The sequence below is a fragment of the Rhinichthys klamathensis genome, unplaced genomic scaffold (assembly GCF_029890125.1).
Source record: "Rhinichthys klamathensis goyatoka isolate OS25496 unplaced genomic scaffold, OSU_Roscu_1.1 h1tg000027l_1, whole genome shotgun sequence".
Taxonomy (NCBI): domain Eukaryota; kingdom Metazoa; phylum Chordata; class Actinopteri; order Cypriniformes; family Leuciscidae; genus Rhinichthys; species Rhinichthys klamathensis.
In genome coordinates this window covers 2,115,925-2,140,184 of record NW_026606577.1, presented here as the reverse complement: position 1 = coordinate 2,140,184, position 24,260 = coordinate 2,115,925, and the positions used below count along the sequence as shown (strand labels likewise).

The following is a 24,260-nucleotide window of genomic DNA, read 5'->3' as shown; positions in this document are numbered from 1 at the left end:
ATCAATCTTTGAAGTAATCCTAATATTTATTCAGTTCACATATGATTATTTCCTACTGTTTGGTGTCACAAATATTACAACACTGTTTGTTGACAAAACATTGACTTGGTTAAGATGATAATGACACATCACAAACACAATATCAGTTCAACTATGCAAACAAAAAAATAACAACAGAGGTGAAAGATTGAATAAGGCTGTTCGAATCTTAATGATTTTAGTTTTTAGATGCCGTACAGGATGTTTTCCTTGAGCAACATTATTCATCATTTGGCATTAAATACCTGTGGTTTCTGGTCTTAAACACAGGGAAAACTATCGCACAAGTGCTTAACACTTTGAGATGGATGTTTTCAAACACTTTGACGAGTACTATTTATCAAAAAATAACAAAAGTATTTTAAAAGGAAAGAGAATTTTTATTTAAAAAATCTATGTACTAGGGGGAAACTAAATATCACATTTTATTCCTGACAGATGTCGGCTAAAGGCAAATTGCCTCTTCACCTCTCATCTGCCCCCACCCCCACCCCAATCAACCCATAACCCCCACAAGAGAACAGTGCCGTTTATCTGACATGCAACTCCCTCCCCTAATGTGGCGTTGGGCCCGCGTGGGGCCCGGGACGCCCTGCATGGGCCTGATTATGATTTCACCGTCTGCTTCTTCTTCTGGAACTTTCTGAACTGCGATTGGATGGCGACGGCAGCCTTCTCCGTCTCGGGGGCGCCCATGTCGATGTCAATGTCCTCAGCGGGGACGTCCTTCTTGGACGGGTCTGTGGAAACGAAACATTGTGTATTGGATTGAAACCGCGCACTGCATTTCTGTCAGGCGCTTCATATATAGAACCTTTAAGGGCTTCCTATTATGGGATCATTTTATGAATTTAGTTTTAATTTGTTCATTTAGGTTTAACTCATTTTTACTTTACATTTTATTAAAATTACTAGAATTTTTTTAATCACCTGTTAAACATGAAAGTATTTTGCAATCATTTAAGACATAGGCATAAAGATTTCTTTAAAATTGAGTCAAGACCCCTAGGGTTTTATAAAGAACCCTTTTTTTCTAAGAGTGTATGAAATGAAAAGATTATTAAAGAAATAGTTCATCTAAAAAGGAACATTCTGTCACCATTTACTCACATTGTTCCAAACTTATGATTTTCTAAATTCAAAAAGGAGATATTTTAGTAAATAATAACTTTCAAAATTTCATTCGGTAACACTTTATTTTACGGTGGCATAGTTACGTGTTACTGCATGTACTTACTGTTGTAATAAAAGTAAATCATGCATAATTACAAGTAACTATCCCCAAGGTGACATAGTTACATTGTACTTACTCTAGTAAGAACTGAGTAATATTAGTACTTACTATAGAGTTGAGGTTAGGGGTTACACTTAATTTTAAGGTGTCTTTGTTACACTGTAAATATATATTTAAGTGCTGAGTAATATTAAGTAACTACATGTACTTACTATAGGGTTAGGATGAGGGTTTGGTTTAGGGTTAGTTGCATGTAATTATGCATAATTAATAGTTATTAATATAGTAACTACATGTAACATATGTAACAATGTCAGTGTAAAATAAAGCGTAACCCATTATTCAGTTCCTCATTTTTTCAAAATAAGAAATATAAGTAATGTTGGAAAAACTTTACATTAAGTGTTATGATAGCATCAGTTAACATCAATTAACAATGAAAAACTCTTGTAAAACATTTACTAAACTTAGTGTTTATTTCAACATTTACTAAAAACATTACAAATAAAATATTATAATAAAATAATATTATTTAATAGACCTGAGCTAACATTAACTAACAAAGAACAGTTGTATTTTTTATCAAATAACTAATTGAACTTTAACTAATGGAACAAACGTAAACTTATGGATCGTGTTACCGTAATATTCAATAAAATAAAAATAAAGTCATTTGGTTTAAAACGGCATGAGGGCAAATGATAACCATTTCATTTTTGTGAGATCTATTGCTTTAATTCTACTGTCTATTAAATGACCATGTTACTTTACTAATCTGCACTTACCTTCAAACATACATTATTTTGCATTCTGTACAACTATTATTTATAGAGAGAAAGAGAAGCATATGCAGACTTGCAAAAAATTCTGTCATGATTTTATCCAACGATTTTAGCACAATTCAAGTACGTATAGAGTAGTGAGTGACACTATACCTTGTCCAGCAGAGGGTTTGATGTTCCCAGCTGATCCGGATTCTTGTCTCTGTAAACAAACACAAATAGAATTGAGATTAATGATGTGTGTGGCATATACCTTCAAAAAAAAAAAAAACATATACCCAAAGAATGATGAGACAGGCATTGAAAATGTCAGTTTCTGTCTCATTAGCTGACCACAATTTAGTCCTTCACATCCTGAATTAATAAGTCAGTGTGTACAATGAATTTCAAACACTTCAGAAGAGCTTTGATGCTCCGACGCTAAAGCAATCTTCCTCAGCACGCGTGTGTGTGTGTGTGTGTGCCGCTCGTTTTCTGCTGATGGCATTCTGTATGGGTGTAGTTACAGTGGAAAGCGTGTCATTATATGCAAGAAGGATTATTCCACACACACACACATACACACACTGGCACAATTTAATCATATTAGTCTCTCTCTCTCTCTTCCTCTGTCTCCTTCTACCTCAATCAATCCTCTTGCGTTCAGTTCTATCTTTGTCTTACAGCCTCTGATAAACGTGTAGAATTTGCATAAGAATGTTTGGCAGGGGAAAATCTGTGAGTTCTTCACGTTGCCGGAGTTGCCAAAGCTCCTGATACAAACCGCTGGGTTATTGCTTTGCATTAAGGAGCTGACGCGAGGAGTCGTCCTGCTGGATGGTGTTGAGTATAGTTTGTGGCTGTTGTGGGGATGGTGAAGGGCGCTGCTGCATAAATTACAGTCATTTGAAATGTCAAACAGCGCAGAGAGTTGAACGCATAGAGCACTCTGTGCTGCACTGACTGCGCGATAGAGCTCGAGAAATTAAATTGATGCTAAAATGTGAGCCTAAAGTCCCAATATGGAGGAAAGTTCTGTAAAAAGCAATGCAGTGTAAAAAGGGATGCAGGCATTCAGAATGATTAACATGACGTGAGATATTTAATTGTGCACGCTCGCTTTCCCTATTTTTACATTTAGATTATTTTTAGCCATAGTTCATTTTTAAAAGCACTAATAATTTAATAACACTGTTCAATATAAACTCTTCAGCCAATCTTTACTAGCAATTTCTGAGTGGAAATTGTTTCTTTTATACAGCATCTGCTAGCAGGTGATTTAATTTGCCAACGCAGCCAATCAGGACAATGTTGATGTTTAAAGTGCCCCTATTATGTTATTTTAAAAGCTTCTTATTTTGTTTTGGAGGTCAATAGGTTTACATGCATCCAAGGTCAAAAAAACATTTTCATTTTCTCATTGCAGCATCACCTCTTTTCTCACAGTGTCTAAACGGTTTAATAAAGGATTCAGTCTCTAAACCCCACCTTTTCGAGAGTCTACTCCGCTCTGATTGGTCAGATGGCCAAGTCTGTTGTGATTGGTCTACTGCTTACAGTGTGTGTTGGAAACAAAACGCCCATTACTATATTTGAAATTAAGCTCCGGAGGCTTCCTCGGCACTTGTATACGCAGTAATACGAACCGTAACGATGGTGTCAGTTTTACTGTGTCAATTTGAGCCAGAGTCCTTTTGAAGTGCTTGAAAAAAAGTATATTAGCTTTTGCTGTGCTGAAAACAGCATTTCCTCGACATGTCGACAACACGAACCAAACTCTTCCAGGCCTGAGCTACAGTGTTTGAGGGCGGGTCAAAATAGACGTTTTCACTGGATGCCAATGAAGATCATAGGCTGTCATCATGCAAATTTGTTACAAACCTACGTAGGATTGTGCAGGAAGTATAAGAGTGGAATTACTGATGATTCATTTCAGGCAGTTCAGAATCACTTTTTTCTTTCGGGAGACAATACATCTTTGAAATTACACGAAAGGTAATATCTGACAAAGCATAATGGGGGCACTTTAATGTACAGTTATATAGAGAAGGAATTTGGACCAATGAGATATTACTGTGGGCGGAGCTACTTATTGTAAAACCATGAAATAGAAACGAGTCTGACAAAGTGTCCTGTGACCCGTTGGTCATGGCTGGGTAGGAAAAAAAACATACATTTATATTGAAAAGAGCTTTTTTTATCACTTTATCGTGATGCACTTGAGATATAAAGGTCAAGAGATAAATTTTTTCTGGGCATTTTTATTCTGCTCGCCTCCAACACTTTTCATTTTCAACCTCGCTGTAGATGCAAACCCACTGTGAGACGCCCATTCCGGTTCTGTTTCTTCTTGGAAAGGGTGAAATGAGGGAAATCTCCTCACTGCAGTGGAACGAGCTCCTGTTTCTAATCCTGTTTATGTGAGGAAACTCTGGAGTGAGGAGCAGAGGGAGACATTGCCCCGGCAGCATCAATATCAGCACGGTTACATCCCTCTTTCCTGACAGTCTCAAACCACACAGCCTCAGAGCTAATGCCATTAAACTTGGATTATTGAATTGGGCTCCAGGGAGACACAAACAAACGCATTAATTGGAGTAAAGTGTCAGTCAGTCAGTTGTGTGGCATGTGAAGACGTTAGTCTGAGCGTGGTCAAATACGGGCAAGAGGGATTTTATTCAATTTATTTAGCTAATCGGATGGACATCTCCCTTTAAGGCCAGTCAGTTCATTCGGCGATCAGCTATTTTCTACGAAGGCAACAATTTACTTAAAGTGCCCCTTATAAGCTATTTTAAAGGTTCCTAGTTTTGTTTTGTAGATCTCCCGCAATAAATTTACATGCACTCAAAAAAACAATTTAACTTTATGTCTCTCTAAACCCTGCCTTTCCATGAACCATACTCTGCTGTGATTGGTCAGATGGCCCAGTCTGCTGTGATTGGTCTACTGCTTACAGCGCGTGGCGAAAACAAAACAAAAGATATGCCCATTATATGCCTCAATTTCAGCTCCGGATCTTCCTCAGCACTTGATATACAGTGATACAAGCAGTAACAGTGGTGTCGTTGTTCGCTGGCAGCCGAATGAATGATGAAGATCATAGGCTTGCATTATGCAAATTTGTTCAAACCTATGCAGGATTGTGCAGGAAGTAAGACTGGAAGAATTACCGACGATTCGTTTCAGGGAGAGAGTTCAGAATCGGTTCTTTCTTTTGAGAGATAATAACTCCATTTATTGTGCACTTTAATTTTTGAAACTCTCCAGACCTTTTACATTCACAAACAGCAATATTACACACTACATGAAAGGAAATATCCGAAAAATCATAATAATCACAGTCAAAATTAAAGTCAAAGTTTTGATCAGAGTTCTTTTAGTATTATTAATATACTATTATAGTATTTATCAATAGGCCTTTTAAAATTAGCTTTGAGATAGCTTTAATTGTTATATTTTCATATGTGTAATTGTTATGTTTTGTAATTTTTAAGTCATTTTTCTACTTCAACTTTAATTGCTTTAGTTAGTTGCCATGGCAACGGTTTTTTATTTTTACATTTCACCTTTCAATTTACCTTACATTTAATTTTTAATAGTTTTAGCTAACAATAACAACACTGGGTTTGATATCATATTTTAGCAATAATGCAACAATGGTATCATACATTTATCTCAAATTACACTAATGCGCAAGCCAGTTCTAAAGGCAATCTTGCTGCGCAAGTTAGTTAAAATAAGTTAAACTGTAAAAAAAGTTGCTGCCTTCAATTTTTAAGTACAATCAACTTGGATGTTCAACTTAAATTACATTAAACTGACATTAAAATATTTGTTGGATCTTCTATAACTTACTAAAAAAACTATAGACCCGATATAGTCCGGCTATGATGAGTAACTCACTTTTAGCCAAAATAACCTTGAATTTGAATACATGTCGTTTTAACTCGCCAAAATAACTTGCAAGTTGTATGATATTCCATCAGGTAAATTCTGACTTTCTGAGTTGAACGGAATGCATCTTAACTCCTGCTGTCCGATATTTTGGACCTTGACGGCAAAACGTTTGTTTAGTTTAGTTTTTCTTTCTCTGATCATAGCCTTTTACAACAAGGAAGGAACTCAAATGAACCCTGGATCAAGATGCAATACTGCCAGGCTCCCCTCTGCAGCCCTACAATACAAACGACAATTTGAGTTATCCGAAAGAAAAGCAGGGACACAAAATCACGTTAATGAGAGAATGACTGCAGGAAATAATTAGGTAATGCGTAAACACCGGTTCCATTTGGAAGTGGCGAGCAGAGAGGTGCCGTTTTCTCTCTCTCTTTCTCGCTTGCTTTCCCTCCACCATATGCCTCCCCCATATTGTGTGTTCATTATGAACAATGATGAAAATGATGATTGTAATCATAAACTTCATTAGCTGCAGTGAAGCAAGGATTGGCAATGAAACCCATGTGTACATCATGGGGCAATTAAAATTTTAAGAGAACAGGATGTTAGCTGCTTCTCCGTGGACAAACACACTCAGAACCAAAGCGTACGAGGAGAATTACGGCATGCGTAATCAAAACAAAAACCTTTTACTTGGCTTTAAATGTCATCAGTAGCAAATAAATCTTGTGTCTAGCATGGCTCGGGTGTTGCAAAGCATCCTGGGCTCGCTGGCTCACGCAAATGCACTGCAGAGCCAGGCTTTGGAGTGGATTGAACTTGATGCCACAGAGATGCCCTGAGCTCAGTACACCAGTGCCCTTCAGAGCAGCGCTTGGCACTGCCACCCGATGCCACGACAGCATCCTGCTCCTCGCAGTTGGAGCCGCACTGCTGCGACGCTAATGAAGAACCTCATTTATATCAACTCGCTCTGACAGCTGGATTCGCTAATTAATAGAAATGCGTTTTAAACCCCATTTACAGACGATCGTTGAACCGAACGCTGACAGTTTCCTCCTCAAAGGTGATTTATGGGCATTTTCAAAAACCTTTTTTTCAGAACAACATTGAGTACAAATCATGCAGCTGATAGTTGTGCCTATGAAATGCAAATTAAACACCCCATGAAGATTCACACTCAAATTGTACGCCTCTCCCAAATTCCTGCTGTCCTGACTGAGGCATTTAGAAATAAATAAATAAATAAATACTGTATTCTGTCTTTTTATTCGAAGCCATTTGGAGAGCTATTTTTGATTCATTTGGCAGCTCGAGATCTTGGAAAGGCTTCCATGCTGTTTTCAACGTCTATTAAGAATTTAAGGGAGAAACGCACAACTAGGACACAGACGGCTAAAGAGGGGGGGAGGGGGGGATCGGATCCGATGCGTCATATTTGAAGGCTAACAGATGCTCGACTGAATGTAGGAAACAAGCTGGAGGATGGGAGCTCAAACGGTGGCTTTCATTTGAGCGCCTCACCACCAGAAAACACTGCAGGACGTAAACACTGAACTGATGAATGTGTGAAACCACATGCGGGTGAAATGATTATCTCACTGCTGGAACGGTTCGCAACTTATTTTCGGCACAGAAACTTCTTGAATACCAGTATTCTATAAATTCGGTCAAAATTGTGTACAAGGTTGACCCTTTTCACATGTCTGGGTCTCTCAGAAGAGGAAGTCGTCATAGTTGGGTAAAATTCTATAGCGGTGAATGAAAGTCTACATTACATATATTTTTTGTGTTCCAATTTGCTCAAATAGCAAAATAAAATCTTTCGAAAAGAGTAAAAAAAAATAGAGATAGCTTGATAACAGCAGTCGGAAGAGAGAAAGATAGCAATTTTACCTAGAAACTTAAGTAGCAGCGTTAACAAATTTTTTTGTAATTTGATGCAAAGTTAATATAATACTAAGTATAGTTTTATATAAACACACATTTTTATTACAAATGAAAATGTAAAAAACTTTTCTTTTTTTTCGGATTTGCGGATTTGCGATGCTGGTGACCGTTAAAACGCGTCATCACAGTCTGTGAAAAGGGTCCATTGCTAGCCACTAATTGCTAATGGTTAAATAAGGATGTTTGGCACATAAACTTCTTGTATTTCACAGTAGCTATTAGTAATAAAATTAGGTAAATAAATACTCTTTTTTTTTTTAAAGCCACGAGGAATGTGTGTAGGATTGCTAATTGCAGTTGCTAATGGCTTACTGCTACTAAGTGTGTATTCACACCAGGAAAGTCCGATAGTTCACTTGCTTTGGTCCGGACCAAATACATTTTTTTTTTTGGTACGGTTCGCTTTCACACTGCTCTTTTTGCAAGTGAACCAAAATTTGTCAACAAAACCACACGTGTGCTAAGGTCGTCCATTCATTGGACAAGGATTCTCAAGTAGGGAAATCAGGAAGTGCAAAAAAGGTTCAGCATGGAGATATTTCGTACTGCAATATTTGTTATTTTACTAATTTTGTGTTATTCTGTACAAACGCAATATGAAGAAACTGCGCAGAAGACGGATAAGGTATAAAGTTTTGATTCATAGAGAGGGGCTATGTTCACACATTCAAATAATGAGATTCTTATTGTATATACTGCTATCAAGTGCTGTCAATGTTAACGCTTGCGATTTAAGTTTGTCCAGTTTAATGCAGCGTCATCCTTGTATTGTAACTATCGTTATGAACTGCAAAAGCTTTTTTTGCATCTATGCGCGATTAAACTAAAGAGAACGCGCTGTATGTGAATGTCCTGATGCACACACTCATTCATTCATTCCATTCCAATGATACACACACACGGCGCGCAGAAAGACGCACAACAGTATCGTGTGGCCAAACAGCGCGCCGGAATGGAATTCTCTTTCGCACTTGAACAACAATAACACAACCCATTATGCCAAAATCTCCGACTACGGAAGCCTTTTAACTCAAAGGCGCAGTGCTTTCTTGCAATTGGGTCGGTTCATGTTCACACCGTAAACGAACCGTACCAGAGTTCGTTTGGAACCGTACCGAGACCACCTCTTCAGCTGGGTCTCGGTTCGGTTGTTTGGTCCGCACCCGAGTTCTATTGCTGTATTCACACCTGCCCAAAAGGTCCGCACCAAGGGGGGAAACGAACTAGAGTTCGATTCAATCGAACCAAACAAGGCAGGTGTGAATACATAGAAGCAGGGCCGGCGATTGCTGTATAGGCGAACTAGGCGGTTGCCTAGGGCGACAAATGTGTTGGGGGCGCGGGCGCCCTCTAGTGGCCCTCTAATGGGCCTACTTCCCATTAACCATAGAATTAGAATGACAAGCGAAACAAAAACATGTTTATTAAACATGATCATCCTAAGGCGCCCCTCAGCCATACGTTTAATAACTTGTCAACCTGATTATTAGATTGAATGGATGATTATTGTCGATCATATCCTAAAGGGGGGGGCGGGGGTTAGTTGCGTTACGTTACGTTCTATGGTTACGTTAGGCAAGTGCTCGGCTGCTGCGCGCGCTGATCGAAAATGAAGCGGTCTAAGCCCTCTGGTGCACAGGGACGAAAACGGAGAAAGCAACAAGATAAAAAGAAAGCCCAGTATAGAGGTAAGTCTTCTCATCTCATCCATTAAGATGTCAAATGTTCTGGCCATCGGGACAACCGGGAGATTCCCGCGGGCCCGACGTGCTTTTTGGGCCGATACATATAATGTCATTCTATATAGATCAGTGCATACATCTTTTATTTTATTTTTCTATTTTTGTCTTAACGGCCCATAAAACTCGTACATCGGTGGCCCATTCGTTTTGTTTTTGTGGCAGGCAGTACAAGAGAGGGAGGATAGAGAGAGAGTAAGAGAGAGAGAGAAAGAAAAATCGACTACGCCACCCTGGTCGCTAAGCCAGGGAAGTGTCCTATTAGAGACACACAGGTTCGGTGTTTCCCTTACATAATTACTCCGAGACGTGGATATGGAAAAATACAAAAATATATTCTTTATTTAGACAAAGATAAAATACTGGCGTGCCAGTCAGTTAGGTTCAATTATAACATCACACAATAGACAGCTCACAGGACTCGTGGTCACCCGAAGCAGGACGAGCTAGTGCCAGACGTCGCTAGTCTCAGCGATGGTAAAAGAGCACCCACACGTGCACTACACGTCACTCAAATCACGTCAACCAAGACCAATCACTATGGATTGCAGACCACACACTGCGTCTCATCAGGACCCGCCACCTTAATTGGACAACTAGCCCTCCTGCTCCGGGCTCACAGTGCCTGAAACACAAGAAATAAAGAATTACAAAAAAATAAATCAAAGCAAATAAATCAAACAATTATCCTCACCTATGGGTACCCATATACAGGACACAACATGCGAGACATACAATAATATACGTAGCTAAAAGGAAAACACTCCGCAATCCACTCAAACCTGCACTCATCAGTGTCAGTGATGGTGAATGGATCGCTACGGGCCAACAGGAACAATCTCCCCAGGCCGGTTACCACTCACAATCCCTCTTTCCCTTGGGACCAGTCGGGGATAATCTCACAGTGAGCAAAGAAAATAAACAGTAATTATAATACAAATAAAGCACAAAACAACACCCAAAACTAAGAAAACAAAACACCAATTACCAAGCAAACTGATAAATCAACAAACAAACCCAAAAAAACACAAAAGGTAAATAACACAGAAAAACAAAACAGAATTACACACGCAAGCAAAATAACTCAAACAAAAACATTAATAGGAACAGAACAGCAGCGACGACAAGTCCTAGAGCAGGCAAGTGTAGTCTTCAAGTGCCCTTAAAACGGCAGATCGATCCACCTGCAAAAGCCGGACTATGAGCTAAAATATGCATAGCATTAATTTACTGTTGTACAATTGATCGCACATACCAAACATGCGGAGATCGCGCCACTCGCCCAGTCGACAAGAGATGAAAAAGCCCAATGATACGCTGGAATACACAGACCCCATAATATTAACTATTCGCTCATTAATTAAATACAGCCAAAAGGCCAAAGAGAGACCTACCAGGAAGTCAAGCAGCAATACACCCCCGATGCTGAATGCAATTCATACCGAAACGGTGGTATCCGGAAAACAGCGCGTGTTGCCAGGCATGCAACCCCCAGCACAACGTGTGCTTTTCTGCGAACAGCCCAGAACCTGACAAGAGTAACACTCAATCTAATGTTCATTAGGCTCAAGCATAAAAACCAGCCGCCACACTCACCTCAGCCAGAGCACCAGACAGTCGCAACAATAATGACGTGCTAGAACGCGGTCGCACATTCACGCAATCTCCGGTGACAACACCGCCACCTTAATATACCCCTTGGAAGGAATTACCATAATTATTATCAATGAATTGAATGCTGATCACCTGCATGCATCTAGGGCGGAGTATCACTCTACAGAGAGGACGTCAACAAACAGCGGCACTTCACTACATTTTGTTTTGCTTAATTGGCGGCGCTGGGTTACTTCCAAATGTATAACTTGCTTTCAAGTATAGAAATGTGTACAATACTCATGAAAGTTTCCTTTGATTTTTCAGTGCATTTGTTTTACAATATAGCCTATGGCAATTACTGTCATGGGATTAATATTATATCTATTATTATGTAGTAGTGTAATGTAGACAGACACTGTAATTAAAAGAGGTTTGAATTTTTCTTTGTTCAATTTAAACACTGAATATGGGTTGGAGCTTTTAGTTTTGAACTCTCAAAGTGCACCAGATTGATGAATTTAACATTAAAATGCACAAAATTTTCTTACGGGGAAATACCCCCGAAACCCCCTTAACCTTGTAGCAGCCCAATAGATTGTAATAATACTAGGCCTAGTGGTGGTAGTAGTTGCAATTTATCTACTAAAAGTTATTTATGGTCAGATAAAATATAGTTGTACAATGCAACTATGATATAAATATCCTTGAACGTTCTTTGTAGCATTTGTATGAACAATTTATTGTTTAAGTTTTTGAGTAAAACTCAAAATCGCCTAGGGCAACCAAAGGGTTAGAGCCGGCCCTGAATAGAAGTCCTCTAAAAATCTGCTAAGAATAAAAATATTTCTGTTAAACAATATATTAATGAAACAATTTGTATTGAACATCATACATCTGATATATATTTGGATATTTTGATTAGATGCCCATATATCACTTTTAAAGGCAATTCATTGACTATCTAAAAGGTCAGTTATTCTTGTGCTGGATCAATTTACATATAGATATGAACGCATATATCTTGGTGTTTCACTCTGGTGACGTTTGAGCGGAATTTATGACTCAACTAAAATATTACGCTGCACAATGCAGAAGAGTTTGTGTGATTTACAATATTATCTCCAGAAATCCCACTAGCGCTGAGGTAACACACTGTTCCAGAAAGCTTAATGAATAAACATTACAATGGGGAAAAGAGAATGAGAACAAGAAACCAAGGAGAAAAAACGAAGAAAAGAGAGGAAGACATGTGAATAGCTAATCACAGTCGAGGAAACGAGTACAAATGACTGACAGCTGCTTTTATTGGCCATCTTGTTACATGTACATCCTGTTTCATAGGCTTACTTCCTTTACCATCATACATGAATTTTGTGATAACGGAATGTATTTTTCCTGCTGAGATAATCCAAGCAAGACTAATGACGGCGAGTGCATGGAGTCCTCATCAAATATTTAGCGACATTAGCGGTGGCAGCAGCCTCTGCCTCCAGGCTCCTCCCACCACGCGCCTCCCTTTCCTCGGATAAGAGGAGAACACACTGCAGGGGTATTTCCTTCTGCCCCAACACGTGAACCCCCCCACCTCCCCCCTCACACTGCAGACTGCACACACAGATTCTTGCACCCTGGAGAAACAGTTTGAAAAATATAAAGTACACCACAATCGCCTTAATCATAGCACCAACGGGTATCATCAATATCACACTTCATAGGAAGTGGACATGGAAATTTATGGAACAGTCAGCGGCCGCATCAGTAGGCTGCTACACAATATGCTTGTCTTAATTAAAAAAAGAAAGCAAGTTAATTCAACTTGACTCGTTTAGATTAACTGAGGATGTAAATATTTCAATGTCATTATTAACATGAACATTAATAAAAATGTATGTCGATAAATATTAACATTGTAGCAGCAATTTATCACTAAATATTGGGCTATGCAGAATATTTTATTTTCAATACTATTTTCAATCATTTATATATAATTTGGAAATGTATATAAAAATATAATAATTTATAATATTTCATTAATTTACATATAAAATATATTATAAAGATATATTATAATTTGGATATATATATATAAATTATAATACTATTATCAACTTTAATGGATTAAATGTATTTAAAATTACATTAAAGTAAATTAATTGAATATTATGATTCTATTTTATTAATAATTTATAATATTTACTTAATTTATTTTATTATTAATAAATTTATACTAAAATATATAATGAATTTGCTTACAAATACACATTCATAATATATTCTCTTTATTCTATTTTGATGTAGAATAAAGTCAAACAGAATCATTTTCTTTTATATCACGTGTGCACCTGGCTTTAGGGCCCGTTATATGTTAGGCCGTATAAATATTATTATAAAAATATGATAAATTAATTGAATATTATGATTATATTTTATTAATCATTTATAATAATTATTATAAATTAATTGAATATTATGATTATATTTTATTAATCATTTATAATCATTTATAATATATTATAAATTAACTGAATGTTATGATTATGTTATTATAGGCTGTATACATATTATTATAAAAAAAATTATTAAAACAATTAGAATATGTATATACTATATATATATATATATATATAAACAAAAAAATATGAAATTATGACATTTTATTAATGAAACTGCTTACAAATAAACGCAACGATATGTTAATTATATTTGGATTAATATATAAAATATTTTCATACACTTAAAATATAGAAAAATTATCAATAATATTTTACATTATTATAAAATAATTATTTTACAAAGTATACTCTCATCCAAATAAACTGCCAACTTCTGTCAACCTCTAACCTCTGCTTAGTGTGCAAGAAGCAGTGAACACTTTGTAGGGACTGCTATAGACTTGAGCCAGACACGAGAAGTGTGGGGTAAAATCTTCTTCATGGGCTCTTTAATGGTCTATTTTCTCTCTATCCACATTTAATCCTCCTCTTGCACTAATATGCCTTCTTTCATTCATCCCCTTTTCTATCCTGTTCAGTGACATTTCCCTTTCAGAGCGGCTGCTGGGATTACCGCTCAACCGGTGAGGTTGGGCAGAGCTGGAGTCGGACTCTCTCTGGCAGTTTAGAGGGATTACCGAGGATCCGAGTGGAATCTGTGTGTGTGTTGTCAGAATGATTATGGTTTGAGGGGATGGTGAATCACAAACATGACCGTGATAAACAGCAGACACATTACAGTGGACGTAATTCATCACAGAGCGGATGCAGGTGATGCATCAGACATTATGAAGCGGGGGTAGAGATACAGGGACCATTTCAAGAGCTTTAAAGCGGAACAGATCACATCTGACACTGTACCATATGACATGATGGGAGACATTTATACAGACATCACATAACGGGCTCTAAAGCCAGGTGCACAACACACATTTTTTTGTTTTGCAATGACTGATTAATTGCTTTCACAATGAATCAAATCTTCTTTTGTGCATAAAACAAGACAATCTGGGGTACAAAAAAATTGTCAGGCTTCTAAATTATCAATATAATCAAAACTTAAGCAAGCAAGTAAAAAGCCAGTGTAATTCTAAAAACATCAGGTCATTGTACACTTTGACTTTTAAGAGCTTTGATCATAAAACTAAGCATTTAAATATCTTATTAGGAAATAATATTGGGAGTGTGACCGCTGATATTTGTATACATTTTATGTAAGTAGTCTACTATACTGTTATAAAGAGCTGACCGATTTCCATTATAAGCTATCAGAAGCTAATTTTGGCCATTAAAATATCAGCAAGCAACTGAAAAAAATTAAATATTTTTGCGCTCCATATTTTCCTATATCATACTATATGAACCATACAAGCCTGATGTGTCAAATATAATACTCAAGAAAAAAACAGTGACCTTTAAAGGTTTTTTAAATATGTTTTACACAGATTTCAGTCATTAGCTTCATCGTTTATAAGCACAAGGCGCTGTCAACTGGTAAACGTTACAGCGCCTCAGGTGATTGAGTTGTTTTGTAGGCTATTGGCTTAAGAACTAGTCGATCTGTCTTCTGGTGTCAGCAACTAGATCAAATTTGCATGTGACCGTCTGTCTCAGAAATGCTGTATGGCCATATTTGTCCGTCAGTTGTTCTCTAAGGGTGGATGTAATTCACTTATAGACGCCTTTAATCTGCAGATTGGGGGATCAAAAAGGTGAGACGTACACAGTCAGTCAACCATCCTTTCTTTTGCTGCTATTTCAACACTGCCGCTTTCCATGAATCAATATCAAACCCTTCAGACTCCAAGCCTCTTCTGAGGAGAGAGCGGTACAAATCCCTTTCTGCCGATAATGGCTCCAGGTTCTGACAGGCGGTTCAATACTGTGTACACATTGCTGATACATCAGGGAAACAAGTGCAGTGCTGAGTTGCAGGAGAGTTTGCTGTTGAGTCTGCTCAGGGCAACTGACCAAGGAAATAAACCGTAAATCTGCTCCCGCGCAATGCGGGATCCGAGATCTAGTGCCGCGCCGTCAGATGTTTAATGCGGCGAGAGGAGGATGAAGACATAAACGAGCAGAAGGAAAAGAACTGTGTGCCCCGGACCGCCGTGTGCAGCGCGTTTGGGGGGGCCGTTGTTTACGCGTGTTCAGTCTGGTTCCCCCATGCACACAGTCGAGCGCGCATTTCCTCTTTATCCGCGTGGAAGATGCAGAAGCGCTGGGCCGTTATGTATAAAAAATCGATTGTCAGGCCTGATTACATCCAGTGTTTGCACTTGAGGGCCATAAGTTGCTTTTGATCTCCATCAAGCTCATAGCTGTGTTCACCACAGCACATGGAGCTGCTCAGTTCAGATGTGGCTCCAAATAGATCAAGCGCATTGTTTTACAAAGGTAACCAAGATTATTTAGTGTATGGTAACCCTCAATCTGCAAAAAAGTTTTGCAGCATTATTTTGAGCCCTGCAGCAACTCTACTGCTAATGCTATGGCAGAAAATGCAAATGATGAGATTGTACCATCAAAATCACCTTTCACTTTGACGAATGAGCACCATTTTACTCTTTTGCCATCAATGACAGACTGCAGATATAAGCAACATGGCCGTCATTGGCACTATGGGCCCTATCTTGCACCCGGCGCAAATGACTTTGTACACTGACGCATGTATCATTCCTATTTTGCACCCGCGCAAAGCGGGCTTTTCCCTCCGCAGACGCACGTCGGTAAACTAGGAAATGAACTTGCGCACCCTGGGCGGGTCGGCGCAAAAAGGAGGCGTGTTTCGGCGCAAACATTCCCTAGTGCTAATTTGCAGTTCCAGAAAACAATTCCGCCACTGACCAGAAAAAAACCTAGCCTAAAGTCAGTGGCGCGTTGTTCATAATGCTATTTTAAGCGCGCATGCTTGGCCATAATGTAGCGGGTGAACAACGCGCATACACTTGATTCTCTCATCAACACAGATGCAGCAGTTTTTATTTTTGCAAATCATACATTATAACAAGGAAAAATATTAACACATGAGGGAAATCATTGTGGTGTCCATGAAGATGTAAAAAAAAATGTAGGCCTAAATCTAGCTTACACATTTACCCACATTTTCCAGGCTAATTATGACGGATCAGACCTGTTTGCCCAATAGTGGCAAGACAGATATGTATATAAGGACATCTGACAAATTAGTTTGTCCGTCAAGAACCAGGGAAAAAAAAAAATCTCCCATCCCCATACAACGTCACTTCTCTGTCTTTCACGGACCTGACAAGAACGTCGGTCTCCTCGGCTGTGAACCGCTCCTGGCGCGCGCCTGGTAAATCCGCCATAATAATAACAGTCCGCCATGCAACATGCGCACCTGCTCTTAAAGGGTATGTTGGATGACGCTCTGATTGGTTTATTTCACTTTACGCCCAAACCACACCTATGAATAATGAAGCTATTTCAGACCAACCCCTTTTAAACTTGCGCCTGGCGCAAGAGTCATTTATCCCGCTTCACGCTTCATACTTTCACGTTTCAGATCATTAAAATAGGGCCCAAAGGCTTGATTGTCAAAAATGAGAATCCTGTTGTAATACTGCTGTAAATGAAGTCCGAAGTATTAATTAGTCTCAACTCTAGTGCATTGAGTATAACATAAAAGACAAGTTGCAGACTGAAATAAAAAAAAAATGTTTATTGGTTAGCAAATCAAGAAATCAATTTATAAAAATATATATACACCAAGTTCTGTCATGAAACTCTAGATGGCGCAGGCCGATCGGTCCTTAATGCAACCTGCTGATAATTAGTAGTTAAATATGCGGCACTAGCTGATTGGTTCCTGTTACATCTGCAACCAATTAACTTGCTGCTCAACATTTAAGTAGTTGGTCAGTGTTTGGTGTAGTAGTTTGCTCCCCCAGCTCTGTACAGATCTGCTACGGGTCATTTCATATATGCTATTTGTGCAGCAGCAGCAGTATGTCTTACTTGCTCACAGCACCATGTCTGTGAATGTATTGGCAGTAGCAAGTCTCTGTCTGTACTTGCTCAGCAGCAGCAGCGTAGCAGATCTATTCGGCCAAGACCAAATACATCAACATTATCATATCCATTACCATGCTAAACTCTTCTGAGAGTTGCCGTGATAGAAATATATATTTATAGTCATTATGACCTGCTTAAAATATATCAAGATTATTTTTTAGAAATGAACTTTATTTTTTTTATTATTTAGCAGATGTATCTTTTGTATCAAATGCATCTTTTATTAACATTTGTGTGCATATATATTGCTTACAAATTAACATTTTAAAAACATTTAAATATAATAACCTTTAAATATGCTGAGATATATAGTTTTATAACATGTCGTAATGACTATACACAAACAGGAGATGGGTGCACAGCTTGCCAAAAAATTCTACTCATTTAGCCTGAAAATGAGAAAACTACATTTCCCATGATTCTCAGTAGCAGATTCCTCTTTAGCACTAAAAATGCTTTAAGTCTTTGTAAGTTGAAACAACAGAAGAAGAAAAAAGATATATTACTGCTCAAAAATCACTTGAGTGCTCTCCACACTGCAATTACGACTTCCGGACTCGTTTGCAAGAACTTCCCAAGAGCACTTGAAGCCGGCCTTTATTCCAGATGTCAGAAGACGACCCCTATTATGGTCCAGATACAAATCCATCCTGTGTTACATAATCCTACACAGCAACAAAAGTCATCTACAAATCCGCTTAATATCTCTGTGTGGACAGCGTTTCAATCTCTGGTCTGCCCTCCAAATCTGGACCTTTTGGATTTAGTATGGTCTCATTCTGTAGCTTTGTAATGTACAAATTTTCTTAACAATGGACAGCAGGAGCTTTTCTGGGAATAATGGGAAGGCAAAGAGAAAAAGTAATTTTTCCACTCTCCAAATGTTGGAAAGACCAATCAATCCATTCTGCCGTCAGTTGAGGCCACCACAGATTGTGCCTGATCTCTTTGTCTGAACTCATCACTCTGTGTTGTCGTGTATTTTCAGGGCATATATATTAAATCCCTGTTTAAACAGAATGAATCAGATACCTAATCAGGTAAATGTGTCAGAGAGCCCATTTGAGGCATAAAGAGATTACACTCGAAAACATATCAAATCCAAATGCTGACGCTCCCCCTCTAATTCAGGCATATTCTTGCAAACAGGACAGCTGTTGTGTTTTGCGATCTAATTTTTCTATATTTTTTTACTCGCCCTCATGTAATTTAAAAGCTGTGTTACTTTGTTTCTACCTTGAAATTGGGAATATCAAACCCCAAAATGAGACAGAAAAATATATTGCAAAAGTGGTTCATGTGATTTGTGCAACTGAAACTCTGAGACTGCTTTTCACTCAAATTTTACAATCTAATGGTAACCAATTAAAGGTGGTTTGATGTACCAATAGTAAATTAAACGTAATTAAAAAATGTAAATGTATGCAAACACTATATACCGTATATATATATATATATATATACCCAAAAGATAAGCTGATCATGTTTCCATTTTATTTATTTATGTGTGTGTGTGTGTGTGTGTGTGTGTGTGCGTGCGTGTGTACAGTATGTATGTGTTTATATATATGTATGTGACCCTGGACCACTAAAAGCAGTCTTATGTGTCCATTTAAAATTGAGATTTATACATCACCTGAAAGCTGAATAAATAAGCTTTCCATTGATGTATGGTTTGTTAGGATAGGACAATATTTGGCCGAGATACAACTATTTGAAATCGGGAATCTGAGGGTGCAAAAAAATCAAAATATTGAGAAAATCGCCTTTAAAGGTTTCCATTTCTGTTGGCGATTGTGCTGCATCCACTTACAAAAATAAAAATTTGATATATTTAAGGTAGGAAATGTACTAAATATCTTCATGGATCATGATCTTTACTTAATATCCTAATGATTTTTGGCATAAAAGAAAAATCGATAATTTTGACCCATACAGTGTTTTGTTGGCTATTGCCACAAATATACCCGTGCAACTTAAGACTGGTTTTGTGGTACAGGGACACATATATACAGTCAAATCGATGTAAAATCTGCTGTCAAATCGTTTAATCGCATCTAACAATTTTTTTTTTATATAATACATGTTGTGCATATATATATATATATATATATATATTATATTTATTTATGTATGTGTGTTGATATACACACCATTTATGCATTTATATACTGTATGTGTGTGTGTGTATGTATATGTATACACACACACACACATACATATATAAATATAATATATAAACATATGTAGATTATATAAACACTAATATAACTATTCCTCCTTTTAGATAGGATTCTGCCCACCTGCATTTTCCCTTGTTCCCACCCACATTCTGGAATTCCTGCTATCTTCCTGTGCATGTAAACACTTAGTAAAAGACCTTGAAAATCTTTAATTTGGCTCTTCAGTGAGAAGAAAGTACTGCTGATCTTAAATAATTCAAGACTGTTGTATGAAGTCCATACTCCACAAGCACCTACACGGAGGAGTTCCCAGCTTGTGTTGCTCTATCCAGCATTTCTGGGTTCCATGTGCTCCCTCTGTTCATTTAATTGACAAATATGCTTGAATGGGCCAACAGATTGATTAAAAGATGCGCAGTGCAGCACAAGCCTGATTAAGCTCTTTTAGCAAATACAACATTAAAGCATGTTTTTAAACGAGACCAGAATAATCATTTATATAACATTCCCTGATCCTGCTGTGCATGAAGCGGCTCCTCATCGGCTGTTGCTGCTGCAGTGGGTCAGCACGCTCCATGCACATACACACGCACGCGCTCAGTATCAAAGACAAGATGCGCGGCCACTTCGGGGATTTCGAGTGCGCACGCGGCAGTAGTGGGCTGCGTCCGAAAACTGATAAATGCTGCCTTCGGAGGACGCATTCCAAGGTCGGAAGGCATCAAGGCACGTCCGAATGCAATGTTACTTTAAATTCCTTTCTCCTGAGATACCTTCATCTGATCGATTTTTGAAGGCAGCATAGATGTATCCTTCGCTGCCTTTGATATCCCACAATCCTGTGCTTTCCATTCTGTGGCAGTTGAGCTAGAAAAATAAAGATGGCGTCTGAAAGTTGCGGCTGGTCGTCAGTTTGTGTGTTAATGTACATTTTTGATCAACGTTTTTCACTTATCCTCATCGATAGGTACGGCTAGAAATGTCATTTTTAGCAAGAAATTACTATTTTAGTCATTAAAGCTGCAGTCCGTAGCTTTTCCTCTTTGTCGCCATCTCTCTGTTCGAAATCTGTAACTGCAGTGATTCGCGGAATTATCACCTTTACGTGGGTTGTAAATCGGCATGAAACAGCGCGGATGAACACGGTGTTTTGAGGCGAGTGGTGCTGTCAGTCACTGCGCTGTGTGGATACTGTCATACAGATTCACTTTTTGAAAGTTTGACCAACATAAGAATTTTCATAAGAAAATGTCTTCTGAACAAGTAAGTAACATCAATTTTTGTTCTGACCAACTAAGTGGGAAAAAGCATTCGACATGATAAGCTTCGTTAGATTTAATCAACGCGATTTACAGCAACCGTGCAAATTATAGCCTACTTTGTTCTCAAATTGTTCATGTTAACAACATCACATCAGCATTGCGTGACTATTGTTAAATTTAATGTGTTTTATGATTACCTGTGTAGTTCATAATTCATATTCTCCATAATAGCAAAACGAGAAAGGCACAACAAAGGAAACTCCATAACTGTGTGAATTAAGAAAACGTACTGTTACACGATTGAACTATTGAAATGTCTTACTTGTTCAGCAGAAAAAAGCCGTCTCTTCTTCCGTTTTGAACCCCTTCAAAACACGGAGTTCACGCACTTTTCAAAAGCCCTGCCGATGTTTAAATCCTTGTGTTCGCATGAGACGGTTTCTTTCTCTTTCTCTAGCCACCTTAAATCCGAAGTACGAAGTCTTTTGGGTTTTATAACTGCTGAATCTCCAGTTGACACTGATGATTGTTGTTTGGATCTTTCTGGATGCCTTAAGTTTAATTATGTAAAGTGCTGCGAGAAAAGCCTATACATCTAAACATCTCGTCACGCGCAGTATAGCCGGCTAGCCGAAACTCCTTCTTTATGTGTACGGGTGTGACGTAATGACGCAAAGACATGCTCGAATTTCCCGCGGAAACCCACCAGTACCACTGGAATTAAAATCATTATTACAAGCTAACCGTTTTGAATCTAGCTATGGCAAGCAGATAGTTTTGACCACTGGCAGAATATGTTTTTTTTTATATAATTATTTTGGATTATTTTTAACTTAAAAAAGCTACGGACTGCAGCTTTAAATATTCACTTAGTTTTCACCAAAGCTCGCTCTAATTTGCTGTAGATCATTAAACCGTTACGCTGCATCAGAAGTCTGTCCGAAATCAGTTTCGTGAGGTACCTCATGCGCAAACACTGCCTGTAAAGTCATTGCCTGATAGGGCAGCGAGACAAGTCACTGCCTAAGTTTTCGGACTGCAATTTGCATCATCACGTGGCCACATATAAGGCACATAGGCCTATTGCTGTTTATTACAATTATTGCAGCCACGATTCAGGCAGCTCATAAAAACAAGAAAACATCTAATACCTAAATAGCCAAATTTAGTAGCCTAAGGAGTACCGAAAAGGAATACTTTTTTGTCTAGTCTATATGGTTTTAGACGTTGCAATAAAATGTTTTACTCTGTTCAACTGTCATAGGGTCATCTATTTTTATTTGTTAACATTACTGCTTTTTTGTCTCATTGGTTCGATGATTTGTTGAGTTCCATGAATCACGAATCTTTGCGAATAGCAGGTTATAACATGTCAGACTATTTTCTGTTGTCAATGGCGATACCGATATGTAGGCCTTATTACAGCGGATATGCTAATTGTGGGGATAATAATCGGACAAGTTCAAAAGAGTTAGTGAGTTAACCCGGATCATATGAGTCGGACATGTCCACAAGAAATGGTTTTCGGTTCAATGAATCACCGTTGATTGTTGATTCAAGAAGGAGTCAGGACATTTTGTGAACGAATCAGACCTGTTTTGTAAACTAATCCGACATAGGCGACGGCGTGTTTAAGTTTTAGACTCAAATTGGTTTTTAATTAAGCCCTAATTCAAAGATAAATCCTGAAACCATGTGCCCAAAAACGAGTCAGGTAGGCTAGGCGAAAAACGTGTAGAAACGTTTTAATTCGAGGTGGCTCCACTGTTAGTAAAAAACTGCAATAATTCAATTTTTCACCAAACTGTAGCCTAGTAACGTTAGGCTATTTTATGCAAACATTATCGACTTGATTTAAAAGCATCAAAATAGCCTACTAAATTCGAATGAAAAACCATGAGAGCAAATTTACAAGTAGCTTATCATCCATAAACCATCTCCGTGTCATCCCAGGTTAGGGTTGAGGTTTAACTGACAGCTGTCATTTGTTGCATCATTAATCGTCGCGTGAATAATGCTGATTCGACAATCTGCCAGCGCGCGCAGATGCAAAAAAAAAAAAAAAAAAAATCACAATCCGTCGCGCTCTTCTAAGCTATACTAAACATGGTGTTTTGATGAATGGATGGCATTTCAGCTTTTCAAACGGTTTTGCTGGTTAAGTGGAGAAAAATGCGAGCAAACTCAGCAAACAGGGAAATATTTGACTGCAATCAACGCAAGTTCAAGGCATTGTCTCAATGTGGTATTTTCAGTTCTCCCTAAAACACTGAAAGAGAATTTCCTCTTGGGGAAACCCGGATAGCTCGTTACAGTAGAGTGGTGCATCGTGCATGGAGGGTTATAGTATGAGGAAAGCTCACCTCACTCATGCTGGATGATAAGTGTGATGATGAAGGGTGGATTCGGCAGAAGAGCAGCAGAGATGCAGTCCTTCAGTCCGCGCGCTGCGTGGGTTTGTGCGCCTGCTGGAGTTTTATACTTGGAGCTCCAACTCCCTTTCATGTCATCACGTTTGCACTAAACCAATGGAAAGCTGCCGGTGTCAACGCTTCTGATGTCACCACTTTAATCTCGCGAATAATCACTGAAGCGCACCATTGCTGCCTTTAGGGTTCCTAAATAGAAATAGGAATATATAATCAACATATTTCGATGCATAGGAATGCACTTACGACCATGTGTGTACACATTTCAATGCATTTAACCTATTGGTTATTTTGTATATCAACATATATCAACATATTTCGCATCAGCTATATTTGAATGCACTAAAAGTGCTCGTGCACAGCCTTCATTGCATCTTGATGAAATAAAGGAATATAGCCGATAACATAAAAAAGACGCGTTTGATGCATAGAATGAATGCACTTGAAACTGTGTGCATGTGGGTCAGACTCAGGTTTTGCATTAATTATAAGACCAAATTAGGATAATAAAACCTGCAATCTTTGGGGTGAGCTGGCAACAGTCTCCACAAGGTAAAACAGCACATATATCTTTGTGTAAACAATTTAAATCATTTGGAAACATCCAAGCGAGTATGATGTTTTCAGTATGCATCAGTTT

At 38.2% G+C, this 24,260-nt stretch overlaps 1 protein-coding gene across 1 annotated transcript; it reads right to left on the bottom strand.

The window, feature by feature from the left end:
• Positions 1-627: 627 nt before the first annotated feature.
• pcp4a (Purkinje cell protein 4a) lies at positions 628-23,704 on the bottom strand. The gene is made up of 3 exons (XM_056244368.1): positions 23,555-23,704; positions 2,209-2,257; positions 628-779 (listed from the first exon to the last, which is right to left on the bottom strand). Exons 1-3 carry the CDS (start codon positions 23,561-23,563, stop codon positions 646-648), a joined length of 192 nt encoding a protein of 63 aa, XP_056100343.1. The 5' UTR covers positions 23,564-23,704; the 3' UTR covers positions 628-645.
• Positions 23,705-24,260: the final 556 nt, after the last annotated feature.